At 37.2% G+C, this 21556-nt stretch overlaps 3 protein-coding genes, 1 non-coding gene and 1 pseudogene across 4 annotated transcripts; 1 reads left to right on the top strand and 4 right to left on the bottom strand.

Moving 5' to 3' along the window:
- Positions 1–667: 667 nt before the first annotated feature.
- LOC105645787 (peptide-N4-(N-acetyl-beta-glucosaminyl)asparagine amidase A) lies at positions 668–2643 on the bottom strand. Its single transcript, XM_012231486.4, has one exon. The coding sequence runs from the start codon at positions 2598–2600 to the stop codon at positions 810–812; it is 1791 nt and encodes a 596-aa protein (XP_012086876.1). The 5' UTR covers positions 2601–2643; the 3' UTR covers positions 668–809.
- A 309-nt stretch (positions 2644–2952) lies between these two features.
- On the bottom strand, positions 2953–4181 carry LOC105648733 (peptide-N4-(N-acetyl-beta-glucosaminyl)asparagine amidase A-like; annotated as a pseudogene).
- A 1279-nt stretch (positions 4182–5460) lies between these two features.
- LOC149495922 (uncharacterized) lies at positions 5461–16070 on the top strand. The gene is made up of 2 exons (XM_089723281.1): positions 5461–12981; positions 13706–16070. The coding sequence occupies exon 1, from the start codon at positions 6884–6886 to the stop codon at positions 12257–12259; it is 5376 nt and encodes a 1791-aa protein (XP_089579407.1). The 5' UTR covers positions 5461–6883; the 3' UTR covers positions 12260–12981; positions 13706–16070.
- LOC149495923 (small nucleolar RNA R71) lies at positions 7469–7575 on the bottom strand. Its single transcript, XR_016321526.1, has one exon. It is a non-coding gene; the product is annotated as a small nucleolar RNA R71 (small nucleolar RNA).
- An 812-nt stretch (positions 16071–16882) lies between the features above and the next one.
- On the bottom strand, positions 16883–18605 carry LOC105645796 (protein VAPYRIN-LIKE). The gene is made up of 2 exons (XM_012231499.4): positions 17572–18605; positions 16883–17393 (listed from the first exon to the last, which is right to left on the bottom strand). Exons 1-2 carry the CDS (start codon positions 18553–18555, stop codon positions 16959–16961), a joined length of 1419 nt encoding a protein of 472 aa, XP_012086889.1. The 5' UTR covers positions 18556–18605; the 3' UTR covers positions 16883–16958.
- Positions 18606–21556: the final 2951 nt, after the last annotated feature.

Genomic DNA, 21556 nt, shown 5'->3' with positions numbered 1-21556 from the left:
AGAAAATATGCAATTTCAATGAAGTTTCATATATGAGGGCATCTTTGGCATTAGCAAGTACAAGTTTTAACTATTGATCACCCACTCTCCTGACATCGCTTTCAGGGCCGTGCAGTGCAAGAATAAACCTGTAGCATTTCCAATTAGCTTCTAAACTAATTAACAGGAATAAGCAAAAAACTTGTTCTCAAGTCTCAAGAAGTTAACTCATCTCTTACTAATCATCTCAGCTTCTAACAGAAATAAACTTTAAAACAAGAGGTGTGAAAAATAAAAATAGAATTCCAGAAGAGCGATTGTGTATGTTTTTAAAAAATAGAAATAAAAAGATATGGGGTGCAAATTTGGAGTTTAAAAAATTTTGGGGTCATGGCCCTTCCCCAAGCAAGCACCTGGAGATTAAGAATTTCCAGGGTAAAGAAAGCAATGAAGCAAACACATAGGCACAATACATTATAACATTATATAAACATACTTATCATTACTGAAACAAATGCGTAACAATTTAGTAGCTGTAAAATGACTACAAAAGGTGAAAGAAGCACTTGCAGTGTTTTAATGCACTCCATATACTTCTGCATATTACAATTCTGAGTTTACATCAATGCATAACGACTAGAGGACTCTATGTTAGATGTTTAATGGAAACGCAACCAAGAAAGCCAAATTTAAAGCAAGAAACCTTGCAATGGATTAGAGAATCTGAAATTACACCGCATTGAATGTGGAATAAAACATATAAAGAAGACACATTATTTGCAGATTTCAAAAGAACAGCCTACAAAGAAATCAACACAATCAAATAAATATTACACAATAGATGGACAAACATAAGTGGAATTGTCTCTTACGAGGCTGCCATCAATAGCAGCAACAGAACGAACATAACAGCCAGAATCATCTCTCCAAGTTAAAGTTTGGTTAGTGACTGCTTCACCTGCAACAACATCATGATCTTTAACCTCCATCCAACCATTAGCAACCTGTTTGTTATTAACAGAGCTTGAAAACATTCCCTTTGAGTACTGGTGAAAGAAAGCATGAGAAACATTTGTAATAAGCTTATAAGTATCTTTCTTTTTTCCAGGCAGATTTAAAGTGACAACTTTGAGTGGATACTTTCTTTTAACAGTCGCACGACTGAGCAATATACCCATTTCATTCATCACTTTAACTTCTCTCTTCGACTTCAGATTCTGTTTGACATTTTTATGATTCCCATTTTTCCCAAACCTTACTGAGCTCCTGAACTTATACTGATGCATAACAGAAGTAGTAAAGTTCCCTAAACTCGATTTAATCCAACCAACAAGTTGTGTTTTCCTCGTCCCCTTGATTGCAAAAGACCCATCAAGCATTCTGAACTCTTCTTGACGTTTAACGGAAGAACCTGGATTTTCATAAACAACAGATTTTGCTTCTACACTTGCTAACCCAGTATCTAACCAAAGATGCAAATTAGCATCAACAAGCCAATAAGGAATGCTATCACTAACACCAACACCAATCATATGATCCTTCCCATCCAAAAGAATCCCTAAAAATGGCGTCAAATCGAAATCATAAGTAGGCAGATCAAATGCACCAATAGCAACTGCAGGTTCCCAAAACAAAGGATTAATCCCACCAGTGAAAATTACTGGAAATGGCACTTCTGAATCCACAAACATTCCGTCAATTGTAACAAAAACCTCCCTAAATGCTCCATTTCCTCGCAAAGTAGTCAAATTATTCATTCTTATGTAAGTATTTGATGGATTAGAGTACCAAAATTCATCGTTTCCATGAAACGACACATACAATTCTAAAATGGCTCTGTGTGTGTTGCTTGGGAATCTCAATTTCTTTAAATGAGCATCTGATTCTCCTTCGATTCTAAACCAATGGCCTTTACTATCATGAAACGAAGAAATAGGAATTATCAAATCAGCTGGCGATTCGTATACACCATTAGCCAACCTTTCTTCTCTAATTAAGCCTTGTTTTTTAGTAAAAAGGCTTATGAAATTGTTACCCATTAACGGAGCCCGAACGGTAGTATCTTTGTAGTAGAAGATTGTAACGTCGATATGGTAAACGCCGGTGTAAACGTCATTAACGATGTTTTCGAGCATGATACTGAAATTAAGGTTTCTCTGTTTCAAGAGATAAGAGTAACGAGTAATATCCTTTCGAACAGACCAGTAGATACCGGACTCGGTAGGCTCAGCCGTACTGGTGCGCAGGAGCTCAGCCCCGCCCAGCCACAATCCGGCGATGCGATCGTACTGGTCGCCGCGGGAATTGGCGCGGAATTCGAGAGCCACGCGGAGCCAAGGGGCAGGGCAACCAGTAGGAGGATCGTATGGGACGGTGTACGGAGGACGATTAACGGTGTTGGCGAACGTGTGGTGGATGATATGGTGAGCATAAGATGGAGTCAAATGGTCAAACGGCAGAGGACGAATGAGTTCGAAGTATTCTTTGTATTTAGGTTTAGAGAAAGTGGTTTTGAGTGTAGGTGATAAATTCTTGAAGTAGTGATCTGGAGATTCAGAGTTAGTGTGTGTAAAAATGGCAGAAAAGAGGAAGAGGAGAAGCAGAGGAGAAGGCTTCTCCATTTCTACTATTGGATTGGATACTGGTTGTTACCTGGTATGTTATGTTACATATATAGTTAGTTAACTAAATGGATAAGAACCATAAATAACCATGAATTTTTCAAAAGAAAAAATGAAAAACAGAAATGTAAAAGTAACATATGGGACCCAAATAATTTGTTTGATATAGTTCAATCTTTATTCCAAACTGCGAATCAAATTAAAAAAAAATGCAGAAAGAAATATAATATGATAAATAAATAGGACATCTAACTGTTAATATCAATATTTAAAAGATAATTCTGCTTAAACATAACAAGAAATTTTAGAATACTAATTCTTTCTACACTAATGAAGATCAATTAGTGGATAATATATGATAATATTAGTAGTAGTTGTAGTATGTAGTAATACTAATTTAGGAACTTGAAATGCAACCATAGCTTAAATCATCTGTAGAGAGGATGCCATTGACAACTGTAACAGCTCTGGAATAGCAGATGAAACCATCTTCATATCTCAATCTCTGTTCAGTACTTGCATCACCAGCAAGACTAGGCTGCTGCTGATCCGGAATTGGTAACCATCCATTAGATATCTGTTTATTGTCAATAAAGCTTGACAGGTTGTTGCAATTAGAACAACTCTCCTTAAAAGCATGAGAAATATTCGTTAGAATTTTTCCCTCTAGAGTTGAAGTGATTATGCTAAGAGGGTAATTTTTTTTTTTAATAACAATGCGATTAAGCAGCTCTTCTCTGTCATTTGGCACTTGCAATTCCTTTTGCACCTCAGTCTTCAGCTTAACAAATTTGTAAGTACCATTCTTTTCAAATTGTATGAAGCTCTGGAACCTGAAATACTGCAGAATAAGGGTGGTTAGATTACCTGAACTAGAGATAACCCATCCCTTTGATTCGCTCTTTCCCTTTCCTTTTAACTGAAATGACCCGTCAAGCTGCTTGAACTCTTCACTGCTTTGCGAAGAGAAAGCGGGATTATGAGCAACAACAGTCCTTGCTATGACATTGGACGAGGTTTATCTAACCAGAGGTGTAAATTTGCATCAACAAGCCAAGGAGAGAATGAGACATTGTAAACAACAGAAGGACATAATTAACATTGCTTTGAAACATCATTATGAGATCAAGGCTTGGTTGCATGAGAAGAGAGGAGTACCTAGTTATATCCTTTCTCACTCCCCACAGATTTCTTGATGTTTTAGTGGTCAGCTTGGGTGCGCTGGTGCGAAGCAGCTCTACACCACCAAGCCATAAGCCAAATATGTGATAGGGCATGTCATTGCTGCATCCAGCATGAAGATTAAGGACGACATAAGTCCATGGAGGGAAGCAATCAGAGGGTGGAGAGTAAACAGCAGAAAAGAGATACTTTGTGGTGTTGGTGAAGCTGGTATTTATCACAGGGAGAAGCATGACGGAGTCAAATGATCTGATGGTAGAGGAGGAACAATTTCAAAGAACTCTTGAGATTCTTGCAAGTCGAAACCAGTTGAGGGAGAGACTAAGGTTAGTGGAGTTATGAAGAGGAAGCAAAGAAGAATGAGAATTGTCTTCATTTTTTGGAGCAAGAAAGTGTGTGTTTGTGTTAAAGTTACAGCTACAGCTATTGATGCAAGTGTTGTTGACAGTGATTGGGCTGGTTCATTGGACGATATGAAGAGTACTACTGGTTTTTGTTTTTCACTTGGTTCTGCTGTCATTTGCTGGGGAACAAGAAAGCAAGCTTCAGTTGCTCAATCAACTGCAGAAGCAGAGTATGTTGCAGCATCTGCTGCTGTAAACCAAGCTATATGGTTGAGAAAGGTATTAGTTGATCTGAATTTTCAGCAAGAAAATCCAACTAAAATACTTTGTGACAACAAATCAGCTGTTGCTATGGTTAAAAATCCAATCTTCCATGGAAAAACCAAGCATATCAAAATCAAGTATCATGCAATTCGTGAAGCTGAAAAGGAAAATGAAATTCAGATTATTCATTGCAATTCTGAAGACCAAACAGCGGATATTTTCACCAAGGCATTGCAAAAACCAAGATTTGAATTTCTTAGGAATAGACTTGGTGTTTGTCTCAACTCTTGTATCAAGGAGGAGTGTTAAAGTTACAGCTACAGCTATTGATGCAAGTGTTGTTGACAATTTTTGAAGGTATTTTGTTAAAGTCATTTAGATTTTGTTGTATTTTGTTGAAATCAAGAGGTAGGTGAACTACCTTGCTTTTAGGTAGGTTTGGTGAACAACCTTCCTTGACTTATGGAAGGTTGGTGAACAAACTTTAGACTAGCTCTACTATAAATGTTTACATTATGCTGTAATGGAATTAATAAGAAATTAATTGTTTCTTCACACTCACAAAATCTGCAGCTTTTTCTTTTTCTGCAGAATTTCCTTCTCTTCCTTAATTTTCTGCTCTTCTAAACCAACAGTTTGCTCTGATATTTTAGGCTCATTCTTCTACTATCCAATATAAAAAAAGTATTCACATATAAACAAGTGCACTAGATGGGTCATGAATTATGCATTCCCTAACAAGCACGCTGCAAAGTCTCTTAAAACAGTTAAAAATTTGTACTGGGAGAGATGTATAGTGTGAAGTAGAAAGTAGAAATAGTTAGGTTCATTTTGTTTATTTACGGTATGATATGGAATACTGCCATTTGAGAAACCCCATTCTGCATGTGGCATTTAGTTGACCATTCAGTATAGAATTTTTACCAGACAATAAATAACGCTTCGAATTGCAAAATCCATATGGTAAAATTTTATTTTTCAAAATCTTTTCAATCATCACTAGACATTAACATCATCAATATGCTCCTCTTGCCTAATTCAACTTCTTTACAATTATATCCAAATATCATGAACTTACTAAACTACTGATAACTTGCAAATCCAATTTTCTTTTATTGTTATATTTGTGTTGATTTGGTGTCATTTTGTGCTTAAAAGAGTGGTTTAACTTGATTTATTGTTTTTATGCTAGGAAAAGTTGGATTTGATATGAATGAAGCAAAAAGGAGCACAATTGAAATGTTTTGGAGCAAGGAAGGAGCTGCTGGAATTTTGGAACACAAATGCAAGTTGTTAGGCTCTTAGCCTTGGGCAAGACTAAGCAGGAAATCAGACCAGCGGACTGATTGTGACATTATTGGCTGGTCACGACTTCTTCAACTAATTCCAGCACGTTTTACAGCCACAGGATGATATTAGACACAGGTTTTAGTGGGTATTTTTATTGTATTAGTGGACCCCACCTTCTAGGGGCTATTTAAGTCGAAATTAGGTCTTTTTGTGGATTATCTTTCGCCTCCCTTGGGTTGTGACGAATTTGACAGAATTTTTTGAGAGATTTCTACCGAACTTTCAATTCTTGTGAGGATGTTTTCTTCCATAGTCATGTGTGGCTAAACGTTCTGTTCAGTTAAGGCTAAACCAAGGTAGAAGTTTGATTTCGATTGTGAGATTATATTGAACTTAATTAAATTTCTTTATTCTATTGCATTTATATCCTTTCTGTGATTTATTGGGAAAATATATCCCCTAGCGAAATTCTATTGAATGATTTAACAGGGCCCGTTATGTTGTTTGGTAGAAATTTCCATAGCTATTCGGCGTAATCAAATCCGTAATTGTTTGGTTAGGTTGATGCAGTAGTAATTAATATAACTTAATTGGGTAGAACTTTCTAGGTTGTATTAAGAAAGAATATAATCAGATTTAAATGGATGCTCGTAGTTTCTGTTAATCTGGACAGGGTTCTATTAGATTTTAAAGCGGTTAACAGTTAAATCCTTCGTCGTACTTAGGATTGCTAGTTGATTAGGGGTTGTTATTAGATCGTATCTTAGCAACCTATTCCTACGGTAGAATTGGTTGGGTTGACGTTCTTTCTGGCTATAACTTGTCTGTAATATGAATTAAGGAATTAATCTTGAATCAATGATCACTCGAATCAAATTTTCGATCCGCGGTATGCCTTGGCTGAATTTTCTATCAATTGTTCAGGTTCAATTTTTAATTTTATTGCATTTATTTCTTTGATTTAATTTTAATTCGTTTAGTTCGATTATTAAATTCCCCCGTTTCAATATCTATTTTTAATTTTATTTTCAGTTTTGGTCTATTTTCGACAAAGCTAATCCCTAGGGTTCGATCCTTCTCACCATATTTACAAGTTTTATTTTGTAGGGGAGCAGGTTAATTATTTTTGGCGGATTCGACGCCCGTCAAATTTTGGCGCCGTTGCCGGGGACTAGTTAACTTTACTGTTTGTTGTCTTTTTGAATGACCAGGTCTGAAAATTTGCCAATATTATTTGATCCTGAGATAGAGAAAACAGCCCGCTCACTAAGGAGACAAGCGAAAGAGCGAAAGTGGGCCGAATCGATTTCCGGAACTGAACCGGAAAGTCCAGCAGCTGGTCACCTTGATTTTACAGCTGAAACCAAAGAAGAAAGTCTAGAGCAGGAAGAGATTCTTGCAGAAATTGACCAAGAGGAAGTTATGGCTGAAAACCGCACTGTTCGAGAGCTACAGGCTGCCCTTGTAGAGCAGCAGCCTATGTGTATTACTTACCCGGAGTTGGAAGTGCCATTTGAGCTTAAATCGGGTCTGATTCATCAACTTCCGGCTTTCCATGGAATAAAGACTGAAAACCCGCATAATCACTTGAAGGAATTCCATGGAGTTTGTTCTAGCATGAGACCGCAGGGGGTAACTGAAGAGCAAATTAAGTTGAGAGCATTCCCATTCTCTCTTAAAGATGCTGCTAAGGAGTGGTTGCTTAATCTACCTCCAGGTTCCATCACCACATGGCCTGATATGGCCCGAGCATTCTTGGACAAGTATTTTCCCGCTTCTAGGGCAGCCATCATACGAAGAGAAATTTGTGGGGTTAGACAAAAGGCTGGAGAGAGTCTTTATGACTATTGGGAGAGATTCAAGAAGTTATGTGCAGCCTGCCCGCAACATGGGATGTCTGAACAGTCCCTAATACAGTACTTTTATGAAGGGATGCTTGACATGGAAAGAAAGATGGTTGATGCAGCTAGTGGGGGAGCACTTGTTAACAAGACTCCACTCGCAGCAAGAGAAATTATTTCCACTATGGCCGCCAATTCACAACAATTTGGCCAAGTTGAAGAACCCTCCAGGAAGCTATATCAGGTATGTGATTCTTCCATTCAGTCTCAACTGAATGAACTAACCTCTATTGTTAAATCTATTGCTGCAGGGCAACCTGTGAAGAGAAGTGTGTGCGAGGTATGTTGCAGCGATCACCCAACTGACACATGTCCATCATGGTATGGTGATCAAGAGCAAGTTAACGCTATGGGAGGATATTTCGGGCAGCCCCAAAGACCGATGGGTAACACCTTCAATAGTAATTGGAAGAATCATCCTAATCTTAGCTATGGAAGCCACTACCAAAATTTCCAAGGATACCAACCAGCTAGACCACCTCCTCAACAAGCTCCTCCCCCAAAAATACCATTGGAAGATATTGTGAGGTCACTTGCCACTTCTCAACAAGAATTCCAGCAAGAAACAAGAAAGGGAATGCAGAATATGGAACAACAAATTAGTCAACTTGCATCTTCCTTGAGTAGATTGGAAACACAAGGGAAGCTTCCTTCCCAAACGGTGGTAAACCCAAGGGAAAATGCAAGTGCGATCACTTTGAGGAGTGGTAAAGAGCTAAACACAGCAGCCCCTAAAAAAGGCAGCAGCAGTTCTAAGGAAGAAGCTGAAAAGGAGGTAGAAATTCACCGAAATGGGCCTTCCGAACAGCCTGAAGTACGGCAGCCCCAAACCTTTACTGTTCAGCCTCCTTTTCCCGAGAGATTGGTTAAAACAAGGAAGGAAAGTGAAGAGAAAGACATTTTGGAGACCTTTCGCAAGGTGGAGGTGAATATTCCATTATTGGATGCTATTAAGCAAATACCGAAGTACGCAAAGTTTCTCAAGGAACTTTGTACCAACAAAAGGAAGGTAGATAGTGTTGAGAAGGTAGAGATGGGTGAAGTTTGCTCCGCCATGATTCAAAGGAAGAGACTCCCACCAAAGTGTAAAGATCGAGGTATGTTTGCTATTCCTTGTAAAATAGGCAATGTAGGGATTAAGAGATCTATGTGTGATTTAGGAGCTTCTATAAATGTCATGCCTTTATCTATCTACTCATCTTTCAAGGGTTGTCCCTTGAAAGAAACGCGTATTATTATTCAATTGGCAGACAGGTCTATAGTGTATCCCGTGGGATTGCTAGAAGATGTTTTGGTTCAGGTTGGTGATTTAATTTTTCCAGCAGATTTTTATGTACTTAATATGGAGGATGATAAATCCTCGACTGTAGCTGATTTATTGCTTGGGAGACCTTTTCTCCGCACTGCAAGGACAAAAATTGATGCTTATGAAGGCACATTATCTATGGAGTTCGATGGTGAGAAAGTCGAATTTAATGTTTATGAGGCTATGAAGTACCCTAGTGATGTGTCTAGTATTTGTTCTATTGATGCAATTGATCCTTTAGCACAAGAAATGTTTGAATTAAATGCTGTTGACGAGCTTGATTTAGTGCTTTGCAGGAATATTAATATGGACAGTATTAAAGAGATTGAGGAAACCTTCTTGGTTAATGAAAATGTACAGGAAATTGTGTGTGAGATGGAGACAAATCAGCCCCTAACAAGCAGCCACAGCCATATTGTTTTGCCTTCTCACCATGAGAAGCTTTTACCATCTGTTTTGCAGGCACCCAAGTTAGAGTTGAAACCGCTGCCCGGCCACTTAAAATATGCATTTTTGGGGAATGGAGACACACTGCCTGTTATCATCTCAAGCAAACTTAGTGAGGTTGAAGAAGAGTGCTTGGTTCAAGTTCTTAGGGAGCATAAAGAGGCCATAGGATGGACAATAGCAGATATTAAAGGGTTGAGTCCATCAACTTGTATGCATAAGATTCTTCTAGAAGAAGGAAGCAAACCCACAAGAGAAGCTCAAAGGAGGTTGAATCCACCTATGATGGAGGTGGTGAAGAAGGAAATACTGAAGTTGTTAGATGCTGGTATGATTTACCCGATTTCTGATAGCAAATGGGTAAGCCCCGTACAGGTAGTGCCTAAGAAGACAGGAATTACTGTAGTGGAGAATGCTGAAGGAGAGTTGGTTCCTACAAGAGTTCAAAATGGGTGGAGGATGTGCATAGATTACAGGAAGTTAAATGCAGCCACAAGAAAAGATCACTTCCCACTTCCATTTATTGACCAAATGTTGGAAAGATTAGCTGGTCGTTCTCATTATTGTTGTCTTGATGGTTTTTCAGGCTTCTTTCAAATACCAGTGGCACCCGAAGACCAAGAGAAGACGACTTTCACTTGCCCTTTTGGTACATTTGCTTATCGACGGATGCCGTTTGGTCTTTGCAACGCACCAGCCACATTCCAAAGGTGTATGGTTAGTATATTTTCAGATTTTGTAGAGGAGATTATTGAGGTATTTATGGATGATTTTACTGTCTATGGTAATTGTTTTGATGAATGCTTAACTAACCTTACAAAAGTCTTAAAGAGGTGTATCGAATCAAACCTAGTGCTAAATTATGAAAAATGCCATTTTATGGTGGACCAAGGTTTGATTCTAGGACACATTGTTTCATCAAGAGGCATTGAGGTTGACAAAGCTAAAATTGATGTAATTAAATCCTTACCTTACCCTGCAAGTGTGCGGGAGATTCGTTCTTTCCTTGGCCATGCAGGTTTCTACAGACGCTTTATTAAGGATTTTTCAAAGATAGCTCAACCGCTTTGCAAGCTTTTGCAAAAAGATGTGCCTTTTGTGTTCAATGGGGAGTGTAGAGAAGCGTTTGATATGTTGAAGGAGAAGCTCATTTCTGCTCCAATAGTCCAACCACCGAATTGGAACTATCCTTTCGAGATTATGTGCGATGCGAGTAACTATGCTGTAGGGGCTGTTCTTGGACAGCGTATTGAGAAGAATCCTCATGTCATATACTATGCATCAAGAACGCTGGACAATGCCCAATGCAACTACTCTACCACAGAGAAAGAGCTTTTGGCGATCGTGTTTGCTTTGGAGAAGTTCAGGTCGTATTTGTTAGGAACAAAGGTGATAGTTTTCTCTGACCATGCAGCATTGAGGTATTTGTTAAAGAAGAAGGATTCCAAGCCCCGTTTGATTCGTTGGATTCTTTTGCTTCAAGAGTTTGATATAGAGATAAGAGATAAAAAGGGGTCCGAGAATCTTGTTGCTGATCACCTTAGCCGGTTGATTTTGAATGAAAAGCCGTCACCATTGGACGATGATTTTCCAGATGAGCAACTCTTTAGCTTCCAAAAAGTTGTTCCATGGTATGCTGATATAGTGAATTATTTAGTTGCAGGTACTTTACCGGAAAATTTAACTAGAGCTGCAAAAGATAAAATCAAGAGAGATGCTAAGTATTTTGTTTGGGATGATCCATACTTGTGGAAGTTTTGTTCTGACCAGGTGATTAGAAGATGTGTTATGGATGTGGAAGTGCCATCCATTCTGAAATTCTGCCATTCATCAGCTTGTGGAGGTCATTTTGGTCCTCAACGAACAGCTCGCAAGATTCTGGAGTGTGGACTTTTCTGGCCATCAATGTTTAAAGACTCGTACATTTATTGCAAATCTTGCGAAAATTGCCAGAAGACAGGTAATTTGAGTCGTAGAGATCAGATGCCCCTTACCTCTATTCTTATTTGTGAGATTTTTGATGTGTGGGGTATAGATTTTATGGGGCCATTCCCATCATCATTCGGGAACAGCTATATATTGTTGGCAGTGGATTACGTGTCCAAATGGGTTGAAGCTAAGGCAACCCGGACTGATGATGCGAAGACAGTAGTGAATTTTGTCAAGAGCCATATCTTCTCTCGGTTCGGACTTCCAAGAGCAATTATAAGTGATCGAGGAACTCATTTCTGTAACAAGATTATGGAGAATCTGTTCAAAAAGTATGGTATTACGCATCGTGTCTCTACAGCCTACCACCCGCAGACAAGTGGACAAGCAGAAGTTTCGAATAGGGAAGTGAAGTCTATACTGGAAAAAACTGTGAGTCCTAATAGAAAAGATTGGAGCGTCAGGCTGGACGACGCTTTATGGGCTTATAGGACAGCGTATAAGACACCGATAGGAATGTCACCTTATCGCTTAGTTTATGGCAAACCATGTCATTTGCCTGTCGAGTTGGAGCACCGCGCATTTTGGGCTATTCAGCGCTGCAATATGCAGTATGGTGAAGCTGGTGATAACCGAAAATTACAATTGCAAGAGCTTGAGGAAATTCGCAATGAAGCTTATGAAAGCTCCAGAATATACAAAGAGAAGACTAAGGCTTTCCATGATGGCATGATATCCAGGAAGAGCTTTGTAGTTGGTCAAAAAGTTCTATTATTTCATTCTAAACTCAAATTATTTCCTGGTAAGTTAAGGTCCAGATGGACTGGTCCATTTGTTGTTACTAATGTTTTTGCTCATGGTGTAGTGGAAATTCAAAGTCTAGAGACCAATAAAATTTTTAAAGTGAATGGGCATCGATTGAAGCCATTTTATGAAGGTTTTGGAGCTACTCAATCGGAGAATTTGAGGCTCGAAGAGCCTGGGGAGTACAGCTGATTAGCTCAAGAAAGTCTAGCCGGAGACGTTAAAATCAAGCGCTTACTGGGAGGCAACCCAGCTGGGTGAATTTTCATTTTTTTTTTTTCTTCTTAATTTTTTTTTTTTTTTTTTTTTTTGAAAAAAAAAAAAAATTTTTTCATGAAGGGTGTCGTCCCTAACCTGGGGACACTGTGTTTTTCTGGGTTCAAGAGTCTAGAGCAAAGCTTCTATGGGGTTTTTAAATGGCATGGTTAAAATTGTTTTATTTTGTATTTTATTGTGTTCATTGGGGTGAGTATAGAGAGTTTATTCATTTTAGCAAGAGGGTATATTTGACTTTTTTTTATTTTTTATTTTTTATTCAGCTACTTTGTTATTATACTGGGTAAAAATAATAATAATAATAATAATAACTGGTTATATTTGTGCGGCAACTGAAAAGAAAACAAAAAAAAAAAAAAAAAGAGAGAATAAGAGAACCCAAACAGGGGCAGCAGGCACAACAGGGGCAGCAGGCGCTCTTTGGACGAAATCTGCGTTGGCTGCGAGTCTTGAACGACGGCAAGAGTTCTGAAGAACGACGACAAGAATTTTGTCACTCCGATCGACGATCTAAAACCCAAACAGACTTTCTTTTCGTCCTTAGCCCAATCCTACGTCACTCTACAGCGCGACGCAAAACCCAACAGCAGCGTCTTCCTTCCTCATCTGATTCCTCTCCGTGCCAACTTCAGCAACAGGTATTAATTTACTTCCTATTAGAATAGAAATCGTGATTTAAGATAGTGTCTGTGCTCCAATTTACTGCATTGTCATTGATTTCAATTGGGTTTTTTTTTTTAGTTAATCAATTGTTGCTGAATTTGAATTAGGGAAGAACTTAGCTATATTATAGATTGTTGGCTGAAGTTATTTGAGCACATTATGATTTATGGGTTTTGTTGTTTCGCAAGTTTTTATTGGGTTTTATTGTTTAACTTTGCAATACTTGCTGAAGGGGACGTTTTTATAATTTTCTTGCTTGTTGATAATTCGAATTTTGTTTAAATTGGAGTTGGAATTGATAACTGAGTGGAGTTCGATCGCTGAATATTATGAGTTGGGTTTAATTCTAGGCTTTTATTGACTAAATTCAGTGTTCAATGCGATTTGGGATCAATTTATTGGGTTTAAAATTAGTATTTTGAATATGAGCTCTTAAAACTTAGAATCTGTTGTCATTGTTTGAACTAAGTTTGCTTGCCTGTTTTGCTATGTTGTTTTAATGCCATGTTCAGTATTGGAAATTTGATTGATAGTTGAGCATAATTGTTTATTAAGTTGAACTGATTTTGCTTTGCTGGCTCTTTGCTTGGTTAACATCTTTGAGGTAATAGAAAGCTGAATAACATTTGCAGACTAACAACCATTTGGTTTGCATTTTGTTCTTTTGTTTTTCTTTTGGTTGTGTTTTTGTGTTTTCAGTTGCATTTCAGGATGAGCAAGAGCAATATTCTTAATGGCTAGAACAGGGCAGTTTCCTTCACAACAGGGCAGTTTCCTTCAACTTTACCTTTTATTTACATTTTAAGCCTTGAGTCCACATTGAGGACAATGTGTGGAGTAAGTGTGGGGAGGGGAATGTGACCATCTTTGCTGAAATTTTTAATTTTACTGCCATGTGTTGTTCTTAGTACTTGCTTATGTTTATGCTGCTGCCATGTGCATATTTGGTATGAAACTTGACCGGTTTTGACTGTTTTGTAAAAATGCTCCTAGAGTTTTTATTTACCACTTATCCCATGAATATTTTGAGTAAAATTTTTTATTTTTGAGCTGCATTTGGGATTACTCTGGGACTTAATTGTGTCTTTAAACATGATTTAGAATTTATAGGATATCTAGAGAGGATAACTTTGCTTTTGAAACTTGGTCTGACTATTGTGAGAGCCCTAGACGACAAGACTTAGCAAGCGAAAACCATAACTTGAAATTGACCGTCATTGCACTCGTGAATCTTGGTTTAAATTGTTTACACTTTGAATTCTCAAATCGGGTTTTCGAAACTTAGCCTCTTTTGATAAGTGTTTTTGAGAGCAATCGTTGAAAAAAAAAAAAATTTTAGGATAGCTTCCGAACACTAGAACTCTCTTCTACGTTCCCTTGAGGCGAAATCCTAGGTGAGTCTCGACTTTGGAAATGATCTAGGCATTCTTTGGTCGATCTAAAAAAAAAAAAAAAATTCTACGTTTTCCCACCTTGACGTTACCATCCTTCTTACCCCTTCTAGCCAACGAAGCATGCTAAATGCGTGTTTCCAAATTCTTTTCATAACCCCCAATATAACCATATAACACAAAAAGCTCTTTGCCCACCACCTTTGAACAAGGAAATACTCTTTTTAATCGTTGTTGAGCATGCATGTTTAAGTTTCAAGTTTTGGCGCGAATGCATTTTTGTTTCGTGTTTATGTTTGTGTTTTGGAATAAATAGTCATAGCGACTTATATGTAATTAGTCGTTGTGATGTCGAAAAAAAAAAGGAAAAGAAAATCAGAAAAGAAATAAAAAAAAAAAGAAAAAAGAAAAAAAAAAGAAAGGAAGAAAGAATAAATAAACAGCAGCAATAAAATAAAAAAAAAAAAAGAAAAATAGAGGGAAAGGCTACAATGTTATGTTTTGTTTTGTGAAGTTGCATTTGTTGCCATCTAAACATTAAAGTTAATAACGTGCATTGCTCTTTGAACTTAATGTGAAAGACTTATTTTCTTGTTACTCTCTAGCCTTACATTATCCTTTTCTTTTGTAACCATTACCCTAGCCTAACCCATATAAAAGACCTGATGATCCTTAGTTGAGACTTGTCCTACATTAGTGGAGAGGGAACCGCGAGGAGAGCTTATGGTTGTTCATTATCTTGTTTTCTTGAAGCTACGAAAATGTATTTTATATGCTTTGATTATTGCTCGATAAAACATTTGTTGATTCAAGCTTCGTATGTGTGCGTGAGTGTTTTCAGAATTCTTAGTGTAACCTTTTTCGATTGAGTTCACGATGATGGGATGATTTCGACGGTTTGATATCCAATTGCCATGTTGCGTTGTTTGCGGTTTTTGCATATGTTGAATCGAGTTTCGTTGTGAAGTTGTGATCTCCTATATAGAATAGATGTCGAATTCTAAGTCATGCTTGAGGACAAGCATGGGATAAGTGTGGGGAAATTTGATAACTTGCAAATCCAATTTTCTTTTATTGTTATATTTGTGTTGATTTGGTGTCATTTTGTGCTTAAAAGAGTGGTTTAACTTGATTTATTGTTTTTATGCTAGGAAAAGTTGGATTTGATATGAATGAAGCAAAAAGGAGCACAATTGAAATGTTTTGGAGCAAGGAAGGAGCTGCTGGAATTTTGGAACACAAATGCAAGTTGTTAGGCTCTTAGCCTTGGGCAAGACTAAGCAGGAAATCAGACCAGCGGACTGATTGTGACATTATTGGCTGGTCACGACTTCTTCAACTAATTCCAGCACGTTTTACAGCCACAGGATGATATTAGACACAGGTTTTAGTGGGTATTTTTATTGTATTAGTGGACCCCACCTTCTAGGGGCTATTTAAGTCGAAATTAGGTCTTTTTGTGGATTATCTTTCGCCTCCCTTGGGTTGTGACGAATTTGACAGAATTTTTTGAGAGATTTCTACCGAACTTTCAATTCTTGTGAGGATGTTTTCTTCCATAGTCATGTGTGGCTAAACGTTCTGTTCAGTTAAGGCTAAACCAAGGTAGAAGTTTGATTTCGATTGTGAGATTATATTGAACTTAATTAAATTTCTTTATTCTATTGCATTTATATCCTTTCTGTGATTTATTGGGAAAATATATCCCCTAGCGAAATTCTATTGAATGATTTAACAGGGCCCGTTATGTTGTTTGGTAGAAATTTCCATAGCTATTCGGCGTAATCAAATCCGTAATTGTTTGGTTAGGTTGATGCAGTAGTAATTAATATAACTTAATTGGGTAGAACTTTCTAGGTTGTATTAAGAAAGAATATAATCAGATTTAAATGGATGCTCGTAGTTTCTGTTAATCTGGACAGGGTTCTATTAGATTTTAAAGCGGTTAACAGTTAAATCCTTCGTCGTACTTAGGATTGCTAGTTGATTAGGGGTTGTTATTAGATCGTATCTTAGCAACCTATTCCTACGGTAGAATTGGTTGGGTTGACGTTCTTTCTGGCTATAACTTGTCTGTAATATGAATTAAGGAATTAATCTTGAATCAATGATCACTCGAATCAAATTTTCGATCCGCGGTATGCCTTGGCTGAATTTTCTATCAATTGTTCAGGTTCAATTTTTAATTTTATTGCATTTATTTCTTTGATTTAATTTTAATTCGTTTAGTTCGATTATTAAATTCCCCCGTTTCAATATCTATTTTTAATTTTATTTTCAGTTTTGGTCTATTTTCGACAAAGCTAATCCCTAGGGTTCGATCCTTCTCACCATATTTACAAGTTTTATTTTGTAGGGGAGCAGGTTAATTATTTTTGGCGGATTCGACGCCCGTCAACTACATGGTTCTGCAGATAATATGAAAAATAAATTTTCACCAAAAAAACCATTTGATCTACACACTGCACTAATCAAGACTTCGGAGTTTTAGTAGTGGCATCTTTATTATTTAGCTCATGTATAGAATCACTAGACTATCTTTATTATATATAACATAAAAATTAAAATGAGGAAGATAAAGAGGAAGAAGGAGAAGAGGAAGCTCCCCTGCTTACAAGAAACTCTGAGATGTCATTATAGCCAATTGTTTTAGCCATGTAGAGTGGGGTGGCACCATTGTTGCTCTTGGCATTAAGATTAGCTCCTCTGTTAACTAACTCCTCAACAGTCTCTAAACTGCCACCCTCCACGGCCAAATGGAGAGGGACATGGCCTTCATTGTCCTGGCATTCTAAATCTACCCCAAATTCAACTAGCATTGACACTATGTTCTTGTGTCCTTTAAAAGCTGCTGCGTGCAAGGCTGTTAAACCATATTGATCGCAGTAGTTTGTGCTTGCACCTTTCTGTAATAAAGATTGAAGGTGCTCCAAGTCGTCGCGCCTTGCTGCCATTAACACTGTTTCTCCTCGTTCCAGGATCTCCACAATCTCTTCCTACATTGCAAAGCAATGTCACAATTAACACTACTATTAATAGAAAATAATCAAAGGACAAGGTCGTTTCACGTTTATAACTAACTAGTAATTTGCAGAGATTTTTTAATTAATTTAACTCTTTTTTTTTTTTAAATTAATGTTTTAGGTGGACGGTAACGTTCTGTCACAAACTTACATGTCCCTTGTCGCGAGCAACATCAAAGGCTGAACGGCCACGATCATCAGCAATTGTGGGGTCCGCACCCATCTCAATTAGCAGCTCCACCATCTTGTGGTCACCATTAGCCGCTGCTCTGCACAGTGCAGTTCTACCATCTTTGCTCTTAGCATCCTTATCTGCGCCCGATTCCACCAACGTCCTAGCGCACTGGATATTTCCCCTACTTGCCGCCAAATGTAACGGTGTCCTTCCCTCTTTATCTCTGAAATCCAACGGGCCAACCCTGTCTAACAGATGCAAAGCATCCTCCGTCCGATCAAATGCGATAGCCACGTGTAACTCACTCCAACCCTTGGATTGCCACTTTGTATCCACTTCATAAAAACCACCCACGTTATCTGCTTTCGCACGTGCGTCAATCGTCAACCCAGCTTCAAGCAGCAAATTCACCATATCCTCCGGGTCAGCCAACTCGGTGGCAGCTCGGAGGAGGGACTCAGCCTCTCTCGGCGGCAACTCAGCAAGAATCGACCTCTGCCTTTTTATTATATTCTTGACCGAGTCGATATCTCCGCAGATGACAGCTTGGTGGAGAAGAAAGGGACCTACAAAGGCAACCTTAAGCTTAAAATCCTGAGTTGACCCACGAGGAAGTGAAGAGAGCCACGAGTTGAGAGAATCAGGGTGAGTGGAATCGGGAGAGTTAGGAACAAATGGCGCCGTTTTGATGAGAAAACGATCGGACGGAGAACGAGGGAAAGAGGGAGGAAGTTGGGCTTGGGGTTTGAGAATGATTTGGAAAGTGGTGAAAGATAAAGGAGGGATAAGCCCAGCAGGTGGATTAACTAGGAACTTGTGCGGCGATGAGGTTTGCACTTTGAAGGCGATTGCGGTGGTGGCGGAGAGTGACCGGAGAGTGACGTTGGCTCGGCATTTGGAATTGAGCATAAAGTCTAAGCGGACCTCTGTTTCTGATAATTCGACTAATGGCCTCTCCATTGTTGATACGGTTAACGAGAGGAAAGGGAAGGAGATATCAGCTCTGGCCTCTCTGTATATTTTGATTATGGAGAGGAGAGGATGCACGTGATTGTGTGGGCCTGTGGGGTCATGCAAATTAGAAAAGTTGTCGTCAGCCGTGGACAATGCGAAAACGACATGTACATGTACAAATTCGCTCAGAATACGTAGAAAACAGTTTCCTCAGTCGTTAATTATCAAATTTTAATATTAATATGTATCCATACAAAGATGCACTCACCACTTAAAATGATAAATTAAAAATTTTCAATTTAAGATTTACGTAATAAGCAACTCTATTTTAAACTTTATGACTTATAATTTTATCTTAATTTTAACTTTTTATCCTAAAATGAAAGTTAAATATTAATTCCACTTGATAGTTAAAAAATATAATACAATAGCATGTAAAGTTGAAAGTATTTTCCCACTTTAAAAGAATTAATCAATTTTATAATTTTTTCTAATCTCTCTTTCATAAAAATTATGTGCAATTATTGAAAGTTGTAAAAAGTTTTATGCTCATTTCATTGAAAGATTCACAACAACTAATTACTGATAATTAGTAACAATTAATAATGATTGTTAATAACTGGTGACTAATGACTGATAGCAGTTAGCTCATTATTGTTTGTGTTTAATAAAATTTTAATAGTGGTACTGTTAAAATATAAAATGACTATTAAGAATATAATTATTTTTATATATTATGACGTATATTATTTTTTATTTTAATATATTATATAAATAAAAAAATTAATTAAAGATTTTAAAATAATCTAAAAAAAAGATATTTTAAATAACTATAAATTTTTTATTAATTAATATTCTCTATATTAATAAAATTTCATAGTCTCAACCTTATTAATTTATAGAGATTTTACTGTATAATGTCATATCTCTTTCTCTAATATAATATTGAAAAAAATACTAATACTATATACAAAATTGTATCTCAAATTATCATTTTCATCATTTTTTTCATAGTAACAAAATTTATCTTTTATTATTTTCTTATTATCCTAATAATGCTCGTTATTTAATTATATAATTAATTTGAATTAGTGTATTAATATTATATATAATACATAATAATAAATGTGATATATTTGTTCACTATCAAACTACTTAATCATTTGCAGAAAAAATTTCTAAATTCACAAACTTATAAAAGGGATTAATAATTTTAAAATAACTAGATGAAGGCTCCCTGAAATACCCCGAAATTTTATTTTCAAAACTTTGGAATTTTTATTAAATCAAAAATCCGAATTTTTGATAGTATGGGTTGTTAAGACTGAGCAAGTTTAACTTGAGCCCAAATTTGAATTGGGCCCAAGCCCAATAAACAGACTGTCCGGAAATTTTGATGAAATAAAATGGAATGCTACTATATAAACTAATTATCCTGAATTAACTTAGTGTTATTATTATTGTTTGTATTATTAGAAAGTAAATTGAAGAAATGTTTTATGACCCAACTAAAATAATTAAATAAATCGAACCGGACCCGGAAATCAATTTGAATTGTCGAAAACCCCACGAATTATCTGAAAACCGAGTGAAAAACTCGAAAACCAAACAAAATGAGACCAAACCATTAAATCAGACCAAACCGGTTCAAATCGAACCAGAATGGTCTAGAAGCCACTTTCTTTCCTTTTCTCTTTTCTTTTCCTTTCCCTCCTTCTTTTCTTTCCTTCTTCTTCTTCCTCGCGCGACATCCTCCCCTCTCTTGCTCACTACGATCTCCGTCCACCAGCCATGGAAGTCGACACTAAGCACTCCATCTTGCTCCTCTCGTCGAGATGAACTCTTCTATGGTCTTAGTTCGCGTGATGAGGCCTGAAATTGAGAGAGATCGCGATTGGAAGGCTGTCCACCGCGCGATGAAGTTTTCCGGCGAAATCTCATCAATTCCGTCGACTCCAAGTGCTGGGGTTGGTCTCAAACAACTCCTCTCCTACATATGAACCTTTTTCCCCCATTAATTTGTGATGTTGCTTGAGTTTTGATAAACCACCATGGACGGCGGCTTGAAGGTGGCTGTGGAGCTAGATCCAGCCAAACGAGGCACTGGCTCAACAAAGTGATAGCAGATTTGGATTCCTTACGAAAATTGGAGGCGGGTGGTGGTGACCTTGCAATTTTCTGGGCGGTTTCACTTTTCCGGCCACCGTGCACGGCGGTCGGCGGTGGCGGTCCGGTGACCGGCCGGCGGCACTCCGGTGAGGCCCCGAGAGACAGAATCCTCTTCTCTTCGCGCTGATCATGGAATCGTCGCTCGATTCCCAATGGGTACGTTCTAAAACTCAAATTCTCAATTTTTATATATATAGAATTAATTGATTAATGAATTTAATTGAGTTATTAAATAGACTAAATTGAATAACAAGAAATTAACTTATTGGATTAACTTAAAAATATATGAACATTTATAGTCTTTTGTAAATAAATTAGATTGATTAGTGTGCGTATTTGGATAGCGAACATGATTTGTTAACTGGTTTAGGACTTTAGAATAATGTAATTGTAAATTAGTTTAGAACATTGTCAAATAAATTACATGGTTATTGTTATAAATAGGTGAATTGAGGGGGAAACTAAATTAGAATTAGTTAATTAGTTAATTAGATAATCATTAGTTTAAAACTAACCGATTGTGCATAAGAAAAGTGAGGCAAATTTTAGTTGGTTAACGGTTAGATCCGAAATTTTGATTAATCAAGATTTGGGAGGCCTAGCCATTGTTGATATTGATATAAAAAACCGAATTTTAATAGGTAGTAGTTATAATTAGTTATTGTTAAAATATGTTTTAGCTGCTTAACAAATTAGTTACGGTAAAACTAATAATTTAGTTAACTAATGACTTAATAAATGATCTTATATGGATATTATTAGAATTAGTTTGTAAATTTTTGATGGAGTGTTGATATTGTTGTTTTTGGAAGGAGGATGGGATTTTAAATTGATTGAT

Source organism: Jatropha curcas, chromosome 6, assembly GCF_041381405.1.
Source record: "Jatropha curcas cultivar XTBG-Jc1 chromosome 6, XTBG_Jcur_1.0, whole genome shotgun sequence".
Classification (NCBI taxonomy): Eukaryota; Viridiplantae; Streptophyta; class Magnoliopsida; order Malpighiales; family Euphorbiaceae; genus Jatropha; species Jatropha curcas.
The sequence above is the reverse complement of the archived record's forward strand: the minus strand, read 5'-3'. Positions and strand labels throughout refer to the sequence as shown.

Coding starts and splice junctions, on each gene's coding strand:
- LOC149495922 (XM_089723281.1), top strand. CDS start 6,884: ATGACCAGGTCTGAAAATTTGCCAATATTATTTGATCCTGAGATAGAG.
- LOC105645787 (XM_012231486.4), bottom strand. CDS start 2,600: ATGGAGAAGCCTTCTCCTCTGCTTCTCCTCTTCCTCTTTTCTGCCATT.
- LOC105645796 (XM_012231499.4), bottom strand. CDS start 18,555: ATGGAGAGGCCATTAGTCGAATTATCAGAAACAGAGGTCCGCTTAGAC. Junction 17,394..17,571: donor TTGCTCGCGACAAGGGACAT/GTAAGTTTGTGA, acceptor TTTGCAATGTAG/GAAGAGATTGTGGAGATCCT.